General features: G+C 48.9%; 1 protein-coding gene across 45 annotated transcripts in view; it reads right to left on the reverse strand.

Annotated features, from left to right (window-relative positions):
- The window catches only part of PTK2 (protein tyrosine kinase 2), a 297953-nt gene that overhangs the window by 108796 nt on the left and 172651 nt on the right, over nt 1-16506 (reverse strand). For 22 of the 45 annotated variants that reach the window (XM_070075578.1, XM_070075548.1, XM_070075554.1 and 19 more), the window contains 3 exons: nt 14761-14813; nt 4257-4340; nt 3218-3235 (listed from right to left, as the gene is read on the reverse strand). In XM_070075578.1, the coding sequence (XP_069931679.1) occupies nt 3218-3235; nt 4257-4340; nt 14761-14813 (155 nt within the window). The remainder of the gene's footprint in view (nt 1-3217; nt 3236-4256; nt 4341-14760; nt 14814-16506) is intronic. The other 23 variants (XM_070075572.1, XM_070075582.1, XM_070075581.1 and 20 more) reach the window with 2 other exon arrangements.

Raw genomic sequence — 16506 nt, forward strand, 5'->3', positions numbered from 1 at the left:
GCCTCTGGGAGTGTCCACCAGTGACCTCTGGGGCAGGTGAGAAGAGAACCTCTGGGAGGGAGCTGTGTGGGTTGGTTCTTACGGAGCAGTCGACACTGCTAAGGCACACAGACCTGCCTGTCTATAACCTTCTCATAGGAGCGCTCACTTGCAACACCCAACAATTCTCCACACTCATTTGCTGATATTTTCTCTTTGCTGCCTTTTGGGATCGTGGGATAGTATGACACTGACAGGACAGGCGTTGCTACACTTACTCAAGGGCCATGAAAAATTAGAGCCCAACCTGCACATGCTTAGAAGGAGCATAGAAAGGAAAAGGCCAGAGGTTCAGAGACCGGGAAGCACACGCAGGAAGCACACGCAGGAAGCCAGGCCTGCTTTCTTATTTAGTGGTGACGACGCCACCCAACCCTACTGAGAACTCAGCGCATGCCAGAGGCTGTTTACAAACAGGTGCACACACTGCCATCCACACGCAGCCAAGTCCTCTGGGATGGCACTACCACTCTGCATCATTGCAAACTGAGGCCCGAAGGAGACGCGTAGCTTTCTGAAACCGCGGTCACTGGCGGCAGGCACTCAGCACAGCCCTCCAGCACAGAGCCTGCGCTTCAGAGAACCACCGTCCCATCCTCCAGCAGCTGCCAAGTGTCCAGGGACTTGTGTGCGAGGCTAGACCTTAGGCTTTCAAACTGTGGAACATCAGGGAGGTTTCTCCTTTAAGCACAGGCACAGTTTGCTTTGGGGAGGCTCACAGAAAAGCTCATTTGCACCTACACACTTGGGTGACAAATTCAAGATGCATGGTGCAGGACTGAAATAGTTAGAAATAAATGCTTAAAAAAAAAAGACCTTTAAAACTGGGGAGATAGTGTAACTTGGAGGGCTTGCTATTACGTGGTAAAACAAAAAAAGATGAAAAGACATGTTAGAAAGTGAGAAATAGAGGCAAGTTACTCAGCTCCTGTTCTACTTTACAGTTATTTGTTTATCCAAAAGGCAGAGAGAGACAGAGGAGTATACAGAAAAAGAGATCTTCCATCTGCTGATTCACTTTTCAAATGCCCACAACAGTCAGGGCGGAGCCAGGCTGAAGTCAGGAGCCAGGAGCTCCATCCAGGTCCCCCACAGGCGACAAGAACCCAAGCGCTCAGGTCACCAACCGCTGCATTCTAGGGTAGCAGCAGCAGGAAGCTGGGCTGGAAATGGAGTCACTACGATACGGAATGCAAGTGTCCCCAAGTGGCAGCGTTACCTGCTGTGCCATCACACACCGGCCCCTTAAGTTCTCACTGTAAAGCAAGGTTAAGGGAGCCACAGTAAAGTCACCATGGAAAACATCACCCTGAGGGACATTTTTACAGGCTCGCGCTCTGTCCCTGAGTGGGAGGTCAGCAGAGTCTGGGAGGGTCTATCAGTGAAGAAAGACCACCGTGCGGGCTCCACACAAGCTCAGGTCTCAGGCACTAAAACCTGCTTCTGCCACCACTCGGCTGCCCCTTTCTCCTGGTGGCCTTGGGTACTGGCTTAGATACTAGCAACTCGGAGGACCTGTTCCCTTGGCTAGCTTCCCTGCTGCTCCGGGGCTGGAAGAAGCCAGGCCACGATTCAGTTCCCCACAGTAACCAGGTCATTTGGGGATTCAGTGGTACTAATCAGTTTCAGTTTTTATCCAACTAGAGAACTTAGACGTCATTAACTCAGGCTGTGATCGGGCAGTAGAAAGAGCTTTGCTCTAGGAGCCAAGCACAGCTTAACTTTTTAGCTGTGGAACCTAGACCAGGGATCGAAAACTTTTTCTGAAAAAGGCCAGTCTGTTAAGTATTTCAGACTTTGTCGGTCAAACAGTCTCTGTTGCAACTTCTCAGCTTTGTATTACCATTAAAGCTTGTCCTAAGGGGCTATAGGAAAGATTGCATAAACAATGGGTAAGGAAGGTTATGTTCCAGTAAAACTTTATTTGGGGACATTGTAATTAGAATTTCATATAATTTTAGTATCACAAATACTTTTCATTTTTTTCTGCTAACCATTAAAAATTCTAGAAATCATTCTGAGTTCAAAGGACAGTATAAAATCAAGAGGGTTTTTGGTGGTCCATGGCCCTTAGTTGTGGACTCCTGATGGGGTAATTACACTTGCTCTGGCTAACTCATAGGACTGGAAAATTCAACTCTGGGGAAAACATGGAAGAAAGACGGCCCTCTGTCTATGTGTGATAAGAACCCACTGCTGCCATTTATTTAGGTTCTGTGCTTTCCTAGTGAACCTCCCAACAAGCACTTACGAGAGCTTTTACAAAGGAAGACACAAGAGAAGAGCAATTTCATGCAGCCCAGTCAGCTGGTCATCCTTGGCAGGATGGGGCAGTGGGAAAGCAGCAGACACCCCCACCGTAGGACCTGGCCACTGGTCTCCCCAGCCTCGGAGTCCACTCTCAGCCTCTGCTGACAGCCCCTTCCTCCGCTGAGCAGAGGTGCTCGTGCAGTGTCTGCGCGAGGGCAGCGCCTCACGAGGGCCGCTGTTCAGTGATGATTATCTCTGGCTGGAGGTCCTGAACTCTAACAATAAACCTTGCTTTTAAATCTCAGAAAAATGTGTTATTATTATGCAATAAACCCAGAAATGAAGCTCCAACCTTCTGACTTCAAATCTCATGGAGAACATGCACTTTTCCAAAAACACATTTAATTCAGATCTTTTACCACAATTGCTTTGCTCATTATACTCAAGTTATCAATACCTCATCCCAGTGCAAAAATGTACACAGGTGAAATTTCCTGTTTTAGTTTGTATGACATTCAAAAACTCCCTCTTTGTTTTTTCTTTTCTATTACCACATTTCCAAACTAAGAATGACCATCTACGCATTCTGCTAAGGAAACACAGATGTGGGTCTCTGTCATAGACTATTTTTAAGTAAGACTAGCTTTGATAGCGACACCATTTTCACAACTCTCCAGAACCATAAAGTTAAATAATGGAATCCACAAAATTGACTGCAAGTAAAATTTGCCAGTAAGATATGATAAAGAAACAGAGATCTTTACCCTGTCATAGTCTTAAAAAATTTTAAGAGACCCCCCGCCCCCATCATTTTCTACTTGGTCCTGTTGGATCAAAACAACATTTTGCCTTTTATGAAACACTGAACTGTATTTATTTCCATAAATGCTTATCTCATAGTAACGCAAATGTGAAAGTGAATTATTACCGTCCCCACTAATTTCATCTGCAGATCCAGGTGGCATGCAAAGAAAGGCAGAGCAGGGGACAGGGCGGGGGGCAGCGGGGAGGGCGAGACAGGACAGAGAAGAGGGAAGGGGGGAAACACACTATTAAAATGACAAGCAAATCAAAGTGTGAGAGAAACAAAAATCTCCCCCTCCCCCATCTCCTTCAAACGATAAGAGCGAGATTACAGTAGTAGGCAGGTTTATTTGCATCTAAGGGCATTACGAGCACTTTTAAACTGTCAGCATATTATACAAAGCTATAGAGGAATATTATAGAGCTTCAGCTGGTTTCAACCACACAAAGCAAAAATTACTTTGATACCCCTTCACAAATGAATGTGAAAAATGACTTCTACTTTGCTCAAAGGGAGTGTGCATCCTCTGATACAGAAATGACGGTCCTGGTGTGCCTATCCTGATGAGCCGGGAGAGGTAAGGATTCCACAGGAGAGGCAGGCCAGGCCCACTACTGACAACCGCGGGGACTCTGCCGGTAGTAAGGTTACCATTTTAATTTGTGCAGAAAAAATTATGTTCCAAACAGTTGTGTGCAATCACCATTCCGACTACTGACAGACTGTTCTGTTCTGAAAACCTCTGCACACGGCACGGCTGCCTCTAGGAGGCTGCAGCCCTGAACACCGGGCCAAAGCACGGCAAGCAGGCAGCGGCCCCATCCAGCTGCAAGCTGTGTCTGTGTCAGGGACTCCACAGTGCACAAGCAACCCTGGGAAAGCTCTGAGACGGCACAAATGAAACTGCGAAGCCACGGCCTGCCCTGTCATGCATCTGTGAAAGTCAAACAGCAGGCAAATCAAACGTCTTCTACTCAAGAGAGCAGCCCAAAGATGGCCAGACACAAAACCCTGCACCCAGTTCTGGCTTCTGGGCAGTCGACAGCACACACGCTGACATCCAGAACAAACAGCTGCAGCTGCGACACTCGACAAGCATCTGAGTAGTCAGCTTCCGGGGTGCTCTTATTAACAGGAGAGCCTGCGCAATCCAGTGCAGTACCCGGAGGAGGAGGCTCATGGGAACAGAAGATCAAAGGGAGAAAGCGCCTGGCTTTCTTAACTTTATGCTGGCAGTGACTGACTCCTTTATAAAGAGGCAAGAGGAGGAAAGAGAAAAATAGAAACAAATTATTTCAATACTTTTGTTACATTTTAAGTTGCATGTATAAAAATAAACACAAAATTGCAGTATTTTAATTTTACTATTGGTATACTTTTATTTTGTACTATGATTGATGTTTTAAAAACATTAATATTTTAAAATGTAATTTCCTGTTTTAGCTAAGAGTTCTACTAGATATAGAAACAAGACAGAATGAGACTCTCCCAGGTCTACAAGGCAGTCAACTGAAAATACAGATGTTTTTACAGATAACAAAACCAAAGCAAAAAGAAACAAAGTACACAGCAGAGACCAACACATAATTCAAAATTCTTGTGAACATGTAACATTCAACTGCAAAGAGAAAAGGGCACAGACGAGCAGGCTCTGATTCAGGAACGTTTTCTAAGCCATTTCTCCCCGATCATGAGTAAAGACAGACTCAGAAATCTGAAGCACACACCATCCACTCCCTTAACGTAACAGCTGTGGTGAGGGTGTTTGAATGCACAAGCGCAAAGCTGCTATCAGCATCACTAAGCCAATCTGTTGTTCACTCAGGTCCTCAGAACCCCTGTGGCGTCACCGCACTTAATCCCAGGCTCTGACTGGTCAGCACGGAGAGAAGCAAGCGTGGCAGCACGGTGGCGGAACAGTGGACACGTGTCTAAGCGGAGTCCCGGCAAGGACGTGCTGTACACGAGGGCACAGACACAGGTGCGGACACTGCTACAGCGGGCAACATCTAGCTGCAGACCCTCAGAACACCAGCAAGACAGCCGGGGTGCAAGCGCAAGCTGAGGGGCGCAGGGCCGGGGCCGTCTGCTCATCGGGAGCCAACGATGCCATGGCTACTACAGACCCAGCAGGAGAACTGAAACGCACACTTTAGAAACACTGCTCAAGTAGTGTGTCTCTATTTCATTTATTAACTATTTCATCTTACTGCTTAATCTGAAAAGCCACCTTTATGCCACACTAAATCTCTGGGTCCGACGCGATGCTCCACTGGACAGTCCTCTCTGGATGTGGGCCTGACCTGACCACTGGACGCACAGGTGACGCCAGATGGGATTCTGCAGTGGTGGTCAGGGAGGGGACGATCAGGAAGCAGCGCTACATGGCCACTGGTGGGAGCGTGGATGGGGCACACCTTCAGTGTTCAGCAGGCTCTACGGAAGATGATGCCCCGGTCCGTAGACACATACACTGAAAATTTACGAAAGGCACCAAGTCTGCAGCTGCTTTTAAATGGCTCAAGAAAAACGCTAACAGAAAAAGAAAAGCATATGATGAAGGATAAAGCAAATACGAACGCCACAGATGTGAGTGGAGCCCAGGTATTTCATTTCCCTCCTTACAGCACACTGCCGGTATGCCATCATGGAACAGCAGAACACACAGGAATGTGGGCTCTGCAGTCAGCAGTTTGGTTCAAACCCTGACCCCACTACACACTCCCTGGCCTAGAACACATCATTCAACTTCTGCATGCCGGTCTTCCTATTTACAAAGTGGGGTAGTGACAGCAGCCACTTCAGGTCAAGAGCTGAGGAGAGCGTCCCGCGGGATTCCCTGGGCACCTGACGGATGGTGACAACACCATGGTCTGAGCTGTTCTGACCTTCCTAAGTCTAAACTGAGCTATTTCTAAAAGCAATAGTCAAGAAAGTGTAAGGGCAATTTTTATTGAGTAATATCAGGACCATTATTCCCCATCATAAAGATGAAAACAAAAGGAATCAGGCCCTTCTTTAATTTATTGAAGATGTTCATTTTAATTCTATTTACTGAACACCTATCAGGAGCCAGGCACATGGTGTGTGCTGAGGTGACAGCGGTGAACAAAGCTCTCAACTTACTGAGCTAATGTTAGGTAGAGGAGAAAGAAGACTGATCGTGTGGTTTGTCAACTTGTAAGAGCTACCAGGGAGAACAGCACACGAGCCGGCGCCTGGAGCCCTTCACAGACGTCCAGGAGCAAAAGGGAACGGGCGTGCACATATCTGGGTGCGACTCCCCAGGAGCAGCGGACAGCTCACGCAGAGCCCGCAAGTGTCGGGGCCGGGACAGTGGAGGTGGTGCTGTGGCCGCTGAGACAAGAGAAGGCTGAGACCTCGTACTGCGTGTTAAGTGAGGGCTCTTATTCTGAATGACATCAAAGCAAAGAAAGTGAGGAGCAGAGAGACGTGGTCTTTCACACTCTGAAGGCTTCCTGGGAACCTTCTACAGGGGGCAGGAAGGTTGTGATATTCTAGTTGTAGTTCAAGGTGAATCTGGACAAGAGTAGCTGTGTGGAAGTTAGACTGCGATCAACTGGAAGACTGAATCAATCAGGATCTGCCGAAGAAATGGATTTGGGATGAGAAAGAGAGCAGCATGAGGAACACCCCAAAGATGAACTGCTCACGGGACGGGAGAAAGGCCCTGGTGAGAGGACAAGGTGCGAAGAGCGGGCTGGGAGTGCAGGCACGGCTCGTCTGGGATGTGTGTGGTCTGCGACGCTCACCAGACACCAAGTCAACAGGCACGCCTCCACATGCTGATGGGCACTCATCAAGAGTCAGGGGCCACAGACGGACAGGTTCAACACAACAGTGCCATCCATGCAGGTAACAGAAATGAACTTTCACTGAGAACACACGGGGAGGCCGAGCTAACAGCAAATTCACCAAGTTCCACCCAGAGGAAACATGGGGCAACCAAGGAAATGTTGAGTACTGACGAGATATTTGATTCTGCTTTTTCTTTCTGTTTATCTTATAGAAGTATTTGTGGATGAAATATGCCTTAGGTTTGCTTCAAAATAATGAGAACGATGTGTCTGTTTAAGTGAGTGAAGGAAGAGAAACACACACACACACACACACACACGTGCACGTGCGCGCGCGCACACACACACACACAGCTTTCTTCACCAGATGACAGCCGACAACCGGGCCCAGCGCCTGGCTGGAACTCAGTCTGAGTGTGCTGTGTGGGGCAGGGCCGAGTACTGGCGCCTCGCGGGTGCTAATCCTCCGCGGGAAGCTGGGACTTCGACTGGGCACTCTGATACGGGATATGGCGCCCCAATGTGCCAAACACCCACCTATATGTGTATTTTAAATATTTCATTAAAAAGGCACAAAAATTAAGTAAAAAGTATAAAATACAGTAGGTATTTAACAATATTTGTCAATTTCTACAGTTTATTCTGCTGAAAGCACTGCAAATATTTTGCTTTGAGTCATGAACTTTGATTTCAATCCCCAAAGAACATTAAGCCATCACTATGGGGGAAAAACCTTTAAGGCAAATTCTAGAATTTACATTTTAAAGTCTGAGGCATTCTTTTCAACTTTTCTGTAAAGAAAAAAAACAACTATGCCTTTCGATGTTAGTAAAATTTGCTTTATATTTAGTAAGATGATATTTGGAAACCTTGCATGTTAGTGATTAAAAAAAAAAAGAAGACTGTGAATTTGGCGCTGTGCCTAGTGGGTAAAGCTGCAGCCTGGGATGCCAGTATCCATGTGGAAGCTGGTCCGAGTCCCAGCTATTCCACTTCCAATCCAACTCCTTGCTAACGCTCCTGGGACAGCAGTGGAAGATGGCCCAAGTGCTTGGGCCCCTGCACCCATGTGGGAGACCCGGAAGAAGCTCCTGGCTCCTGGCTTCAGATCAGCACAGCTCTGGCTGTTATGGCCAATTGGGAAGTGAGCCATCAGATGGAAGACCCCTCCCTTCCTCCCTCCCTCCCTATGTCTCTGCCTCTCCTCTCTCTGTGTAACTCTGACTTGCAAATAAATAAATAAATCTTTTAAAACAGACCATCAAAGCTTATGAATTCTTGTGTTCATCCGTCTGACCCAAGGATTAAGAAGGTTGTGATTCAAGCAGTCAGGCACTGCTCACCACGCAGCACAGAGCTCCCGAGCACTCCTTTCCCCCCACTACTACTGTGCAGAAGACGGAAAAACTCTCTGCTCTACGAACAGAGGAAAAGCACCCTAACCCACTGTGGGTGGGCATGCCAACTGGAACAAGCATTATGAAAAACTGTATCGAGATTCCTCAGAAAACCAACAACAGATCTTCCACACTATCCCAATCTTGGGAACAGCCAAAGGAAAGGAAATCAGCACAAGTGAGAATTATCTGCACTCCCACGTTTATAGCAGCTCCACTCGTAACAGTGAAGACACGGAATCAACCCAAAAGTCCACCGTGACGCCTGGGTCGAGACGCACGATGGACTAGTACTCCAGCACAAACAGGACGAAACCCTGACACTGCAACAAGATGCTCGAACCAGAGAGCACCGTGCCACGTGAGGCAGACCAGGCTGAGAACGACAAACCAGGCTTTCTCTGCCGTGTGGAATCAGTGTCGAGCGTAACACCTGTGCAAGGCCACAGCAGCCGCGTCGTTCCAAACACTGCTTCACCGAACCAGAGCATGTGCACAACGTTCCCTCCGTTCTCCGCGCTCTGATCACTGCCATGGCGCTCACCTGGTGAAAGCTGATGTCTCTGCTTTCAAGAAAAGAATAGTAGATGTGTACACACACACGTAAGTACACAATGTCAACTTGTGAGGCGAATGTGGCAAAATGTTAAAAACATTATTAAATTTAAAACTAAAAAACCTCGTTATTGCTCAACTTCTCATATCTGAAGGTGCCTTGGGCCACGCCGCCAGGAAGGCCTGCACGAGTCTGCCTGCACCTGCAGTGAGGTTAAGCACAGGTCCAGGGTGGAGGAGGGGCGTCCTTCTGGCTCTGGGTCCTCTTCCAGGGCATTACGGTACGACATCTGACGCTGGTGTCTCAGCACCTGTGACCTCGCCGTGTGCTCACCCTCAGGAACCACAGAGCAGAGGCTGCGACTGCCCAACACACTCAATCCCCAGCGAGGAAAAGGGTTCCAGATGGGGTGGGGAGGGAGGACTGCAGGGTGGCAGCACCGCTCGGCTACTGTTGATGACAGCTGCCTCACTCACACACAGCAGTCGGCTAACCTGCTCGCGTGAATGCAATGGCCTCAGTAAGCTCCTCCGTGGCTCAGGGTCACCCCGAACACCAGGCTATTCGTAACTGGTGAAAGTGGAAGTATTTCCAATCAGCCGGGTTCTGGAGCATGTCAGTGACTTAACCGAGCCTGAAAGCCAGCATGTGACTCCAGTTCTGAGCAGCAGAGATTGCCTTGAAGCCACGGCTTACCAAAACTGGAACTAGGGCATCACACCAGACACAGACCTTCTGCACACTGGAGCACAGGCCCTTCCTCTGAATTGTAACACAAGAATCAGAGCTGAGCCAGCTGTTATTCCCAAAACCGGGAAACTGGCGTCCAATCACTCTGCAGCTCTTTCCAAGTGTTGCATTCTCCCACACAGCAACATCAAGAAGCCTTCGGGATGGTCCCGTGTGGTCAGAGGGAAATGCACCGTGGAGCCTGTCTGGCTCTGACTAGCTGGCTGCTGAACCCGGCCAAGGCGCTCAAGCTCCGCGTCTCCACTTCCTTACCTCTGCAGTGGGAACCGCAGGAAGACAACAGACCACTGTCTGCTGAGCCAGAGAGAGGACGAATGCATGTGGACCCGAAAGGCCCCAGCTCTACTCCTATGCAAATTACTAACTGCACTTAAAGAACAGCGGCGGGGCCAGCGCCCGGCTCACTAGGCTAATCCTCCGCCTGCAGCACTGGCACCCTGTGTTCTAGTCCCGGTTGGGGCGCCGGATTCTGTCCTGGTTGCCCCTCTTCCAGTCCAGCTCTCTGCTGTGGCCTGGGAGTGCAGTGGAGGATGGTCCAGGTCCTTGGGCCCTGCACAAGCACGGGAGACCAGGAGGAAGCACCTGCACCTGGCTCCTGGCTTCGGATCAGTGCAGCGCCGGACATGGCGGCCATTTGGGGAGTGAACCAATGGAAGGAAAACCTTTCTCTCTGTCTCTCTCTCTCACTGTCTAACTCTGCCTGTCAAAAAACAAAAAAAACAAAAAAAACAAAAAACAAACAAAAAACAAAAAACAAAAGACAGTAGCAGGGCAACAAATGAATAACAAACATCTAACATGTCAAAAAGATGCACCAGTCATTAGAGACTAGGCCACCTTATTTTTACAGAACTTTATCATTTACAAACTATTTTTGTGGCCAGCGCCGCGGCTTACTAGGCTAATCCTCCGCCTTGCGGCGCTGGCACACCGGGTTCTAGTCCCGGTTGCCCCTCTTCCAGGCCAGCTCTCTGCTGTGGCCCGGGAGGGCAGTGGAGGATGGCCCAAGTGCTTGGGCCCTGCACCCCATGGGAGACCAGGAGAAGCACCTGGCTCCTGGCTTCGGATCAGTGCGGCCATTGGAGGGTGAACCAACGGCAAAGGAAGACCTTTCTCTCTGTCTCTCTCTCTCACTGTCCACTCTGCCTGTCAAAAAATAAAAAATAAAAATTAAAAATTAAAAAAAAAACTACTTTTGTACATAGAAACGAGTTGTCCTAGAGTCTGTAATGAAGCAACTCAACAACGACAATATTCATTTTGCTAAGTGTCTTCTTAATCATTTACAGTAAGTCACTACCTTGAAAACCTCGATAAAGGAAACTGCACCGCATCATTAACAAATCAAAGTAATTTTTAAAAATGCAAAGTTAATTTTTTAAAACATTGGCAATAAATACTAAAAAGCTATCCAAGTGACACATGAATGGTGGTGCCACAGAGAAACGGGGGAGTCGGACAAACCCCTTCTCCAGGGAGATCTTCCGCGCCTGCCCAAGGGCTTCCTCACGTGTGCGGAGGCAGCCTCCCACCATGAGTCCCAGCTCCAGTCTCTCTCCGGGCGTGCGGGCGTGGGTGGGATGAAGAGCCAATACCTGCTTCCCCGCAAGGCTGCTGCAGGGAGTCAGCGACAGGCTCTCGAGGGGCTCTAAATCCTACACGTGTACAGGCCAAAGGCTGCTGGCTACTTCACAAAAAGAGCCCTGCCCCCGAGGCCCTGCGCACCCCCCAAGCCCATCTCCTCTCTCCTGGCCCCCCCCCCCCCGGAGCCCATCTCCTGGCTGGCGTCATCACCCCGTTAGAGGAAGGATGGTTACTGGGTAGAAGGGCAGAACCCCCTGGAAGGTCAGGATCCCGGCAGGATGTCTGAAGTGCAGATACTGGGCTGCACCTGGAAGGTGATCGGGATGACTTTGAGATGCGGATGCCGGACCTGGAAGTCAATACCCTAGGCCTTTGTCACACACACACAAGCTCATTTCTGACTTCCTACCTAGCACCCCCTGGAGCCCCTCTCCTGGCCCTGCCTCCTTGCTGCATCGGAACGTGTGGGGCTCCTGCTGTCAGCTGCTCCCCTGCCACCTGCCCCACTCACACCCGGACCATCCAGTCCCTACCCACGTCGCCTTCTCAGCAAGGCCAAGCTCGACCACAATTCTCCACAGCTGCCCATCACTCTCCATGCACCCAGGGTCTGACAGAGCGGGGGACGCCACGTGGCTGTGTGCTCTGATACTCCAGCACCTGGAACAGTGCTCGGCCCACAGCAGGCACTTGTCAATGAACACTTAGTATTCAAGGGATTCGCGTGAACTGAGGAAAGTGCAGCTGGAACACCCTCAGTCTTGTAGGGTGTGTTAGAGCTGAGGGAGATGGCTGACAGAGGAGCAAACACCTGGCTGGCACACGGTCACACACAGGAGGCCCGAAGGATGCAGGGGCCTCAGACCTCGGCCTCCAGGCTGCCAGCGCCACACGACACACAGTGCAGGCTTTCCAGGGGCCAGGTGTTCTACGTATCTGTTTAACTGAGATATTCCTAGAAACGTCAAGTGCAATGCACCAGTCCCACTAGTCCGATGCTAAATTGAACCATGGTTGTGGAAGGCAGACGCGGGCTACACCTGTCAGTCACTCAGGTGAGTGAGTGGCAGGGACTGAGCGAGTTCCAGCAGGCTGTCAGCAGCAGTGCCCCATCGTCACAGATTCTCTTCCCTCTTGCCCAGGGCCGCGAGTCCCCAAAGCCACGGGGGGGAGGCTGTGGTGACAGCAAGAACAAGGCTGGTGCAGAGGCTCCAGCAGGACCACACAGGCAAGAAGGTGGCTGCGGGTGGGGAGCAGTGAAAAGGTAGGCTGTGGGAGGCAGCAGAAGGCCTAGGGGGACTGCGCTGAGGAGCCCGAAGTTCACGGGAGACACAATAACTTACTACTCAGGATTTCCCGACCAGAGAATTGCCTATTTAAATTGACATTGCAGCCGTCAAAGCTAACATAGAGGTAGGCGTTCACTGAAGTATGAACTCCCAGTTAAGGGAAAACTAGAAAGAAATAATGAAGGCACAACCCCAAGTAATTACGAAGGAGGCTGAGCCAGGTGTCTGAATTTAAACAATGACGCACCTTTTATCAGCTGTGTGATCTTGGGCCTTAGTAAGGACTAGAAGAGTTAATTCATGTAGAAGAACACAGAACACATACCAGAGACAGAATACAGTATCTACTAAAGAGCTCACTAAAAGTCAAAGCAGCTCCTTCTTAATGGCTTCTGAAACAAGACAAAAACAGAACATAAAAATAGGGTTGGTGGGGAGAGGTCAAGTTCAGAGGTTTTACGATGGTCTGCTAAGAGAAACTGAGGCTTAACCTTGAAAAACAGAGGACGCTGCCTAAGAGAGACGATTCCAACACCAGGGACAGCCTTGGAGGCTCTCCCTAGAGACACAGGCGGGAATGGTGCAATGAGCTCATTAACCCAACTTTCTCTCCAGTCTGGGCTGCCTACAGCGTGTGCGGGCTGCACCCACCAGCTCCTGGGGCTCATCTGTGGTGCTGGACCGAGATGCCTACCAATTCCTCAGTGCCCAGCTCCAACCTCACCTGTCCCACAGAACTCTTTGCACAACCTTATTTGATGTCCAGCAGCTGCCCTGCCTCCAGACTGGGACATGGTACTTTCTTTGCAACCTGATTCCAAAATCCTCCAGGGTCTGGCCAGTCGGCCAAGTTTCTGAACCCACCACAAACTGCACAAACACAGATGCCAGGGGCTGCTTAGTGCCCAGCCTTGCTTCTGCAGCACTCCAGTCAGCAAGCTCAAGCCCTCAGAGGTTTTCTCCTGAGTAAGGAGCAGTGCCTGTGTAAGCCGGGACACTACGCCAGCACAGTGCGGCAGACACTTAGCACTGCAGAGCATCTGCCAGTGTACAAACGCAAGCGCAGGCTTTCCTTGAGGAAGGGCTTGTGGGGTGTTTGTGCACACAAAAAAAGTAGTATTTTTGTATTTTTGTGCTGGAACACTAAAAAGAATTCATAATCAACTAGGTAAATTCACAAAACTAAATTTCGGGGCCAGCGCCGTGGCACACTAGGCTAATCCTCCACCTGTGGCACCAGCATCCCATATAGGCACCGGGTTCTAGTCCCAGTTGCTCCTCTTCCAGTCCAGCTCTCTGCTGTGGCCCAGGAGGGCAGTGGAGGATGGCCCAAGTGCTTGGGCCCTGCACCCACATGGCAGACCAGGAGAAACACCTGGCCCCTGGCTTCCAATCAGCGAAGCGCGCTGGCCGTAGTGGACATTTGCGGGGTGAACCAATGGAAAGAAGACCTTTCTGTCTCTCTCACTGTCTAACTAAATTTCAGGAAAAGCTGATCTAAAGTAAATTAAATTAAACTAATGGTAATTGAATCTCTTCTAGGTCAGATACCAAAGTGATGAGGAAGCTGTTATTTCGGAATTAGAATGTATTGTATACATACATATCTAAGAACAGACCACGTGTGTGTATACAGACATGTGTATGGTACAGTCCATGTTGTCTCAAGATACCAACGAGGGGTCCATGGAAGATGCTTTCTTCTTCTTCTCCCTTTCCTGTATTTTCCACGTTTAAGTGGGAAACACATGGGCAAATGTATTTTTAAAAATACACCAGGGGTACACCACACTCATCACACCAGCAAATAGTTAAGATAATGCTCATGCTGGTATCTTAACTATATTTTTAAGAAAAATATTCAAACACCATCATATGCTTATTTTGAAAGACAAAAAACATCTTAAAATGTATCACATTTCCTAGACAACAAAAAATAAATATACAAACTATGTTAGGTTTTGATGAATTGCAAAGATAAAGTATAATGACAAGTTCAAAAATGAAAATTTTCACACTAAATATAATCAACAGGACATTAAAAAATAACCTGGGATTCGATATAACCTGGTGAATAATCTGCTATTTCACATATAGACTTAATCTTAAAAATAAACCCGAGTCATATTTAAAACCTAAATGCCAGCAAAATGACACAGACACGCTCCTTGCCGAAGCTACTGGAACGCAGCCAGCACGCGAGATCGCCGAGACAGCCGTGGTCTTGCCGCCCCGCGCAGCTCGTGCTGGGGGGTCTCGGCGAGCCCCTTACCTGACATGGAGACTGCGTGCGTCCTCACGCCTTGCTTCTCACTGTTGGCCAACCTGCAGAAGACAAGAGCACAGTGTGACCAAGCCGCCCGGCCTCGGCCACGGGGAGTGCATGTGGACTGGGGAACGATGCCACTTACCCAGGAGACGAATTTCAGATGGGTGATTTAAAAAAAAACCTGTACTTCACTACCTCAGGCACTGATGACCAGACTGCCTTAACGCTTCAGAGACCAGAAATCACGAGGTAACCGAAGGAATGTTGAACTTCTCTGGGAACTTACTAGTAACAGTGAATTACAACAACGCAGCATCATTTAATGTGGTGCACGTGGGCTACATAAAAATTTAAATTTGAAAGCTGGACTGCAAGGGACTGCCCAGACATCTAGAATTGAGATTTTTCTAAAACAGAATCTGAAATACTATTGTATCATCTTCCTTAAATTTACAGTAAAGAGAAAATGCAAAAAAAAAAAAATGAAGTACACTAATATATATTATTATTTACAGGCTAAACAAGAACTTAATGTATCTGGCTAATTGTTTCATGAAATGACTCAAAAACTAGTGTTCTACAAATTTATCCACATAAAATAAAAATCTGGTGAATGTTTTTGTTGTCATTTAAAAAATGCAAATATAGTTTAATTTAAAACATCAGGAAAAGCACAAAACACACAGAGAAAAAAAGAATCCCGAAGTCTACAGTTGAAGTGACCTTGACCTTTTATAAAAGAAAACTTCCCCCGAAAGAGCTGCATTTTCTATTGACGTAATGAACAGAAAAATTTCCATAACAGGAGGAAAACCGGGATAGACTTCAGGAGAGGGAACATCAGAACTCACAATGGCCTATCAGTTTTGAGAACCAGGAACACTCACTACACAACTGTACAACCTCCACAATAATCAGAGCTTGACAAGCCATAGAACTGAGTTTCCATTCCTGAATTCTCCGAATATCTGAAATCTTTTCTACCACAAAAATTTATCCCAAGTTGCTCTCTAGAAACTCAGCAGCTTCTCCTCGCTGCAGCCTCTGACCCCGATCCCTGCACACTGCATCCCGGGCTTTCCCAGGGCACCGCATGTTCTAACCACAGATGAACTCCCGTGCACCCTGGTCCTGCGGCCAGGCCCCGGCCACATCACACTGATGATGCTGTGCCACCAGCTCTCTCATCACAGCTTAGCTTTCACCACTGCCTGGCCCAGCAGCACAGTGCTCTTTAAGTACTCAAAACGAGCGTTAGTTCCTGGCCTGGGCGGGCATTAGCCAGCACCTAGCACGCACTGCTCACTCAGCCAGACACACTGAGCAGAGCCAGGAGGAGCTGCCGGGCCATCCTCCCCTCATCCACACAGTTACTGCACAAGTGGGCACAGACCCTGGCTGCTGGCAGGTGGGCAACTCCACCAGCCTCTGAGCACCAGTGGAGGGCGCGAGGGTGCCGGCAGCGAAGAAGGCACAGAGGGCGACAAGTCCTACCACAGGAGAGCGCAACACGCCACTCGCCTGGTTGGGAAGGAGGAACTGCAGGAGGCTTCCGGAGGAAACCTGGAAGCTGAGCGAGGCTCAGGCAACAAGGGGGCTGCAGAGGACGCACACTGATGAAGCCCCCAGGGAAACAGTCGGGCAGCTCCTAGCCAAGCTGGGATAACAGAATTTATCCTAATAGCAACAGCAAGTCACGCAAGAGTTTGAATTCAGAAAGGTCCCTCACGCCGTAGTGTAGACACTGAG

The sequence above is a fragment of the Oryctolagus cuniculus genome, chromosome 6, assembly GCF_964237555.1.
Source record: "Oryctolagus cuniculus chromosome 6, mOryCun1.1, whole genome shotgun sequence".
Lineage (NCBI taxonomy): Eukaryota > Metazoa > Chordata > Mammalia > Lagomorpha > Leporidae > Oryctolagus > Oryctolagus cuniculus.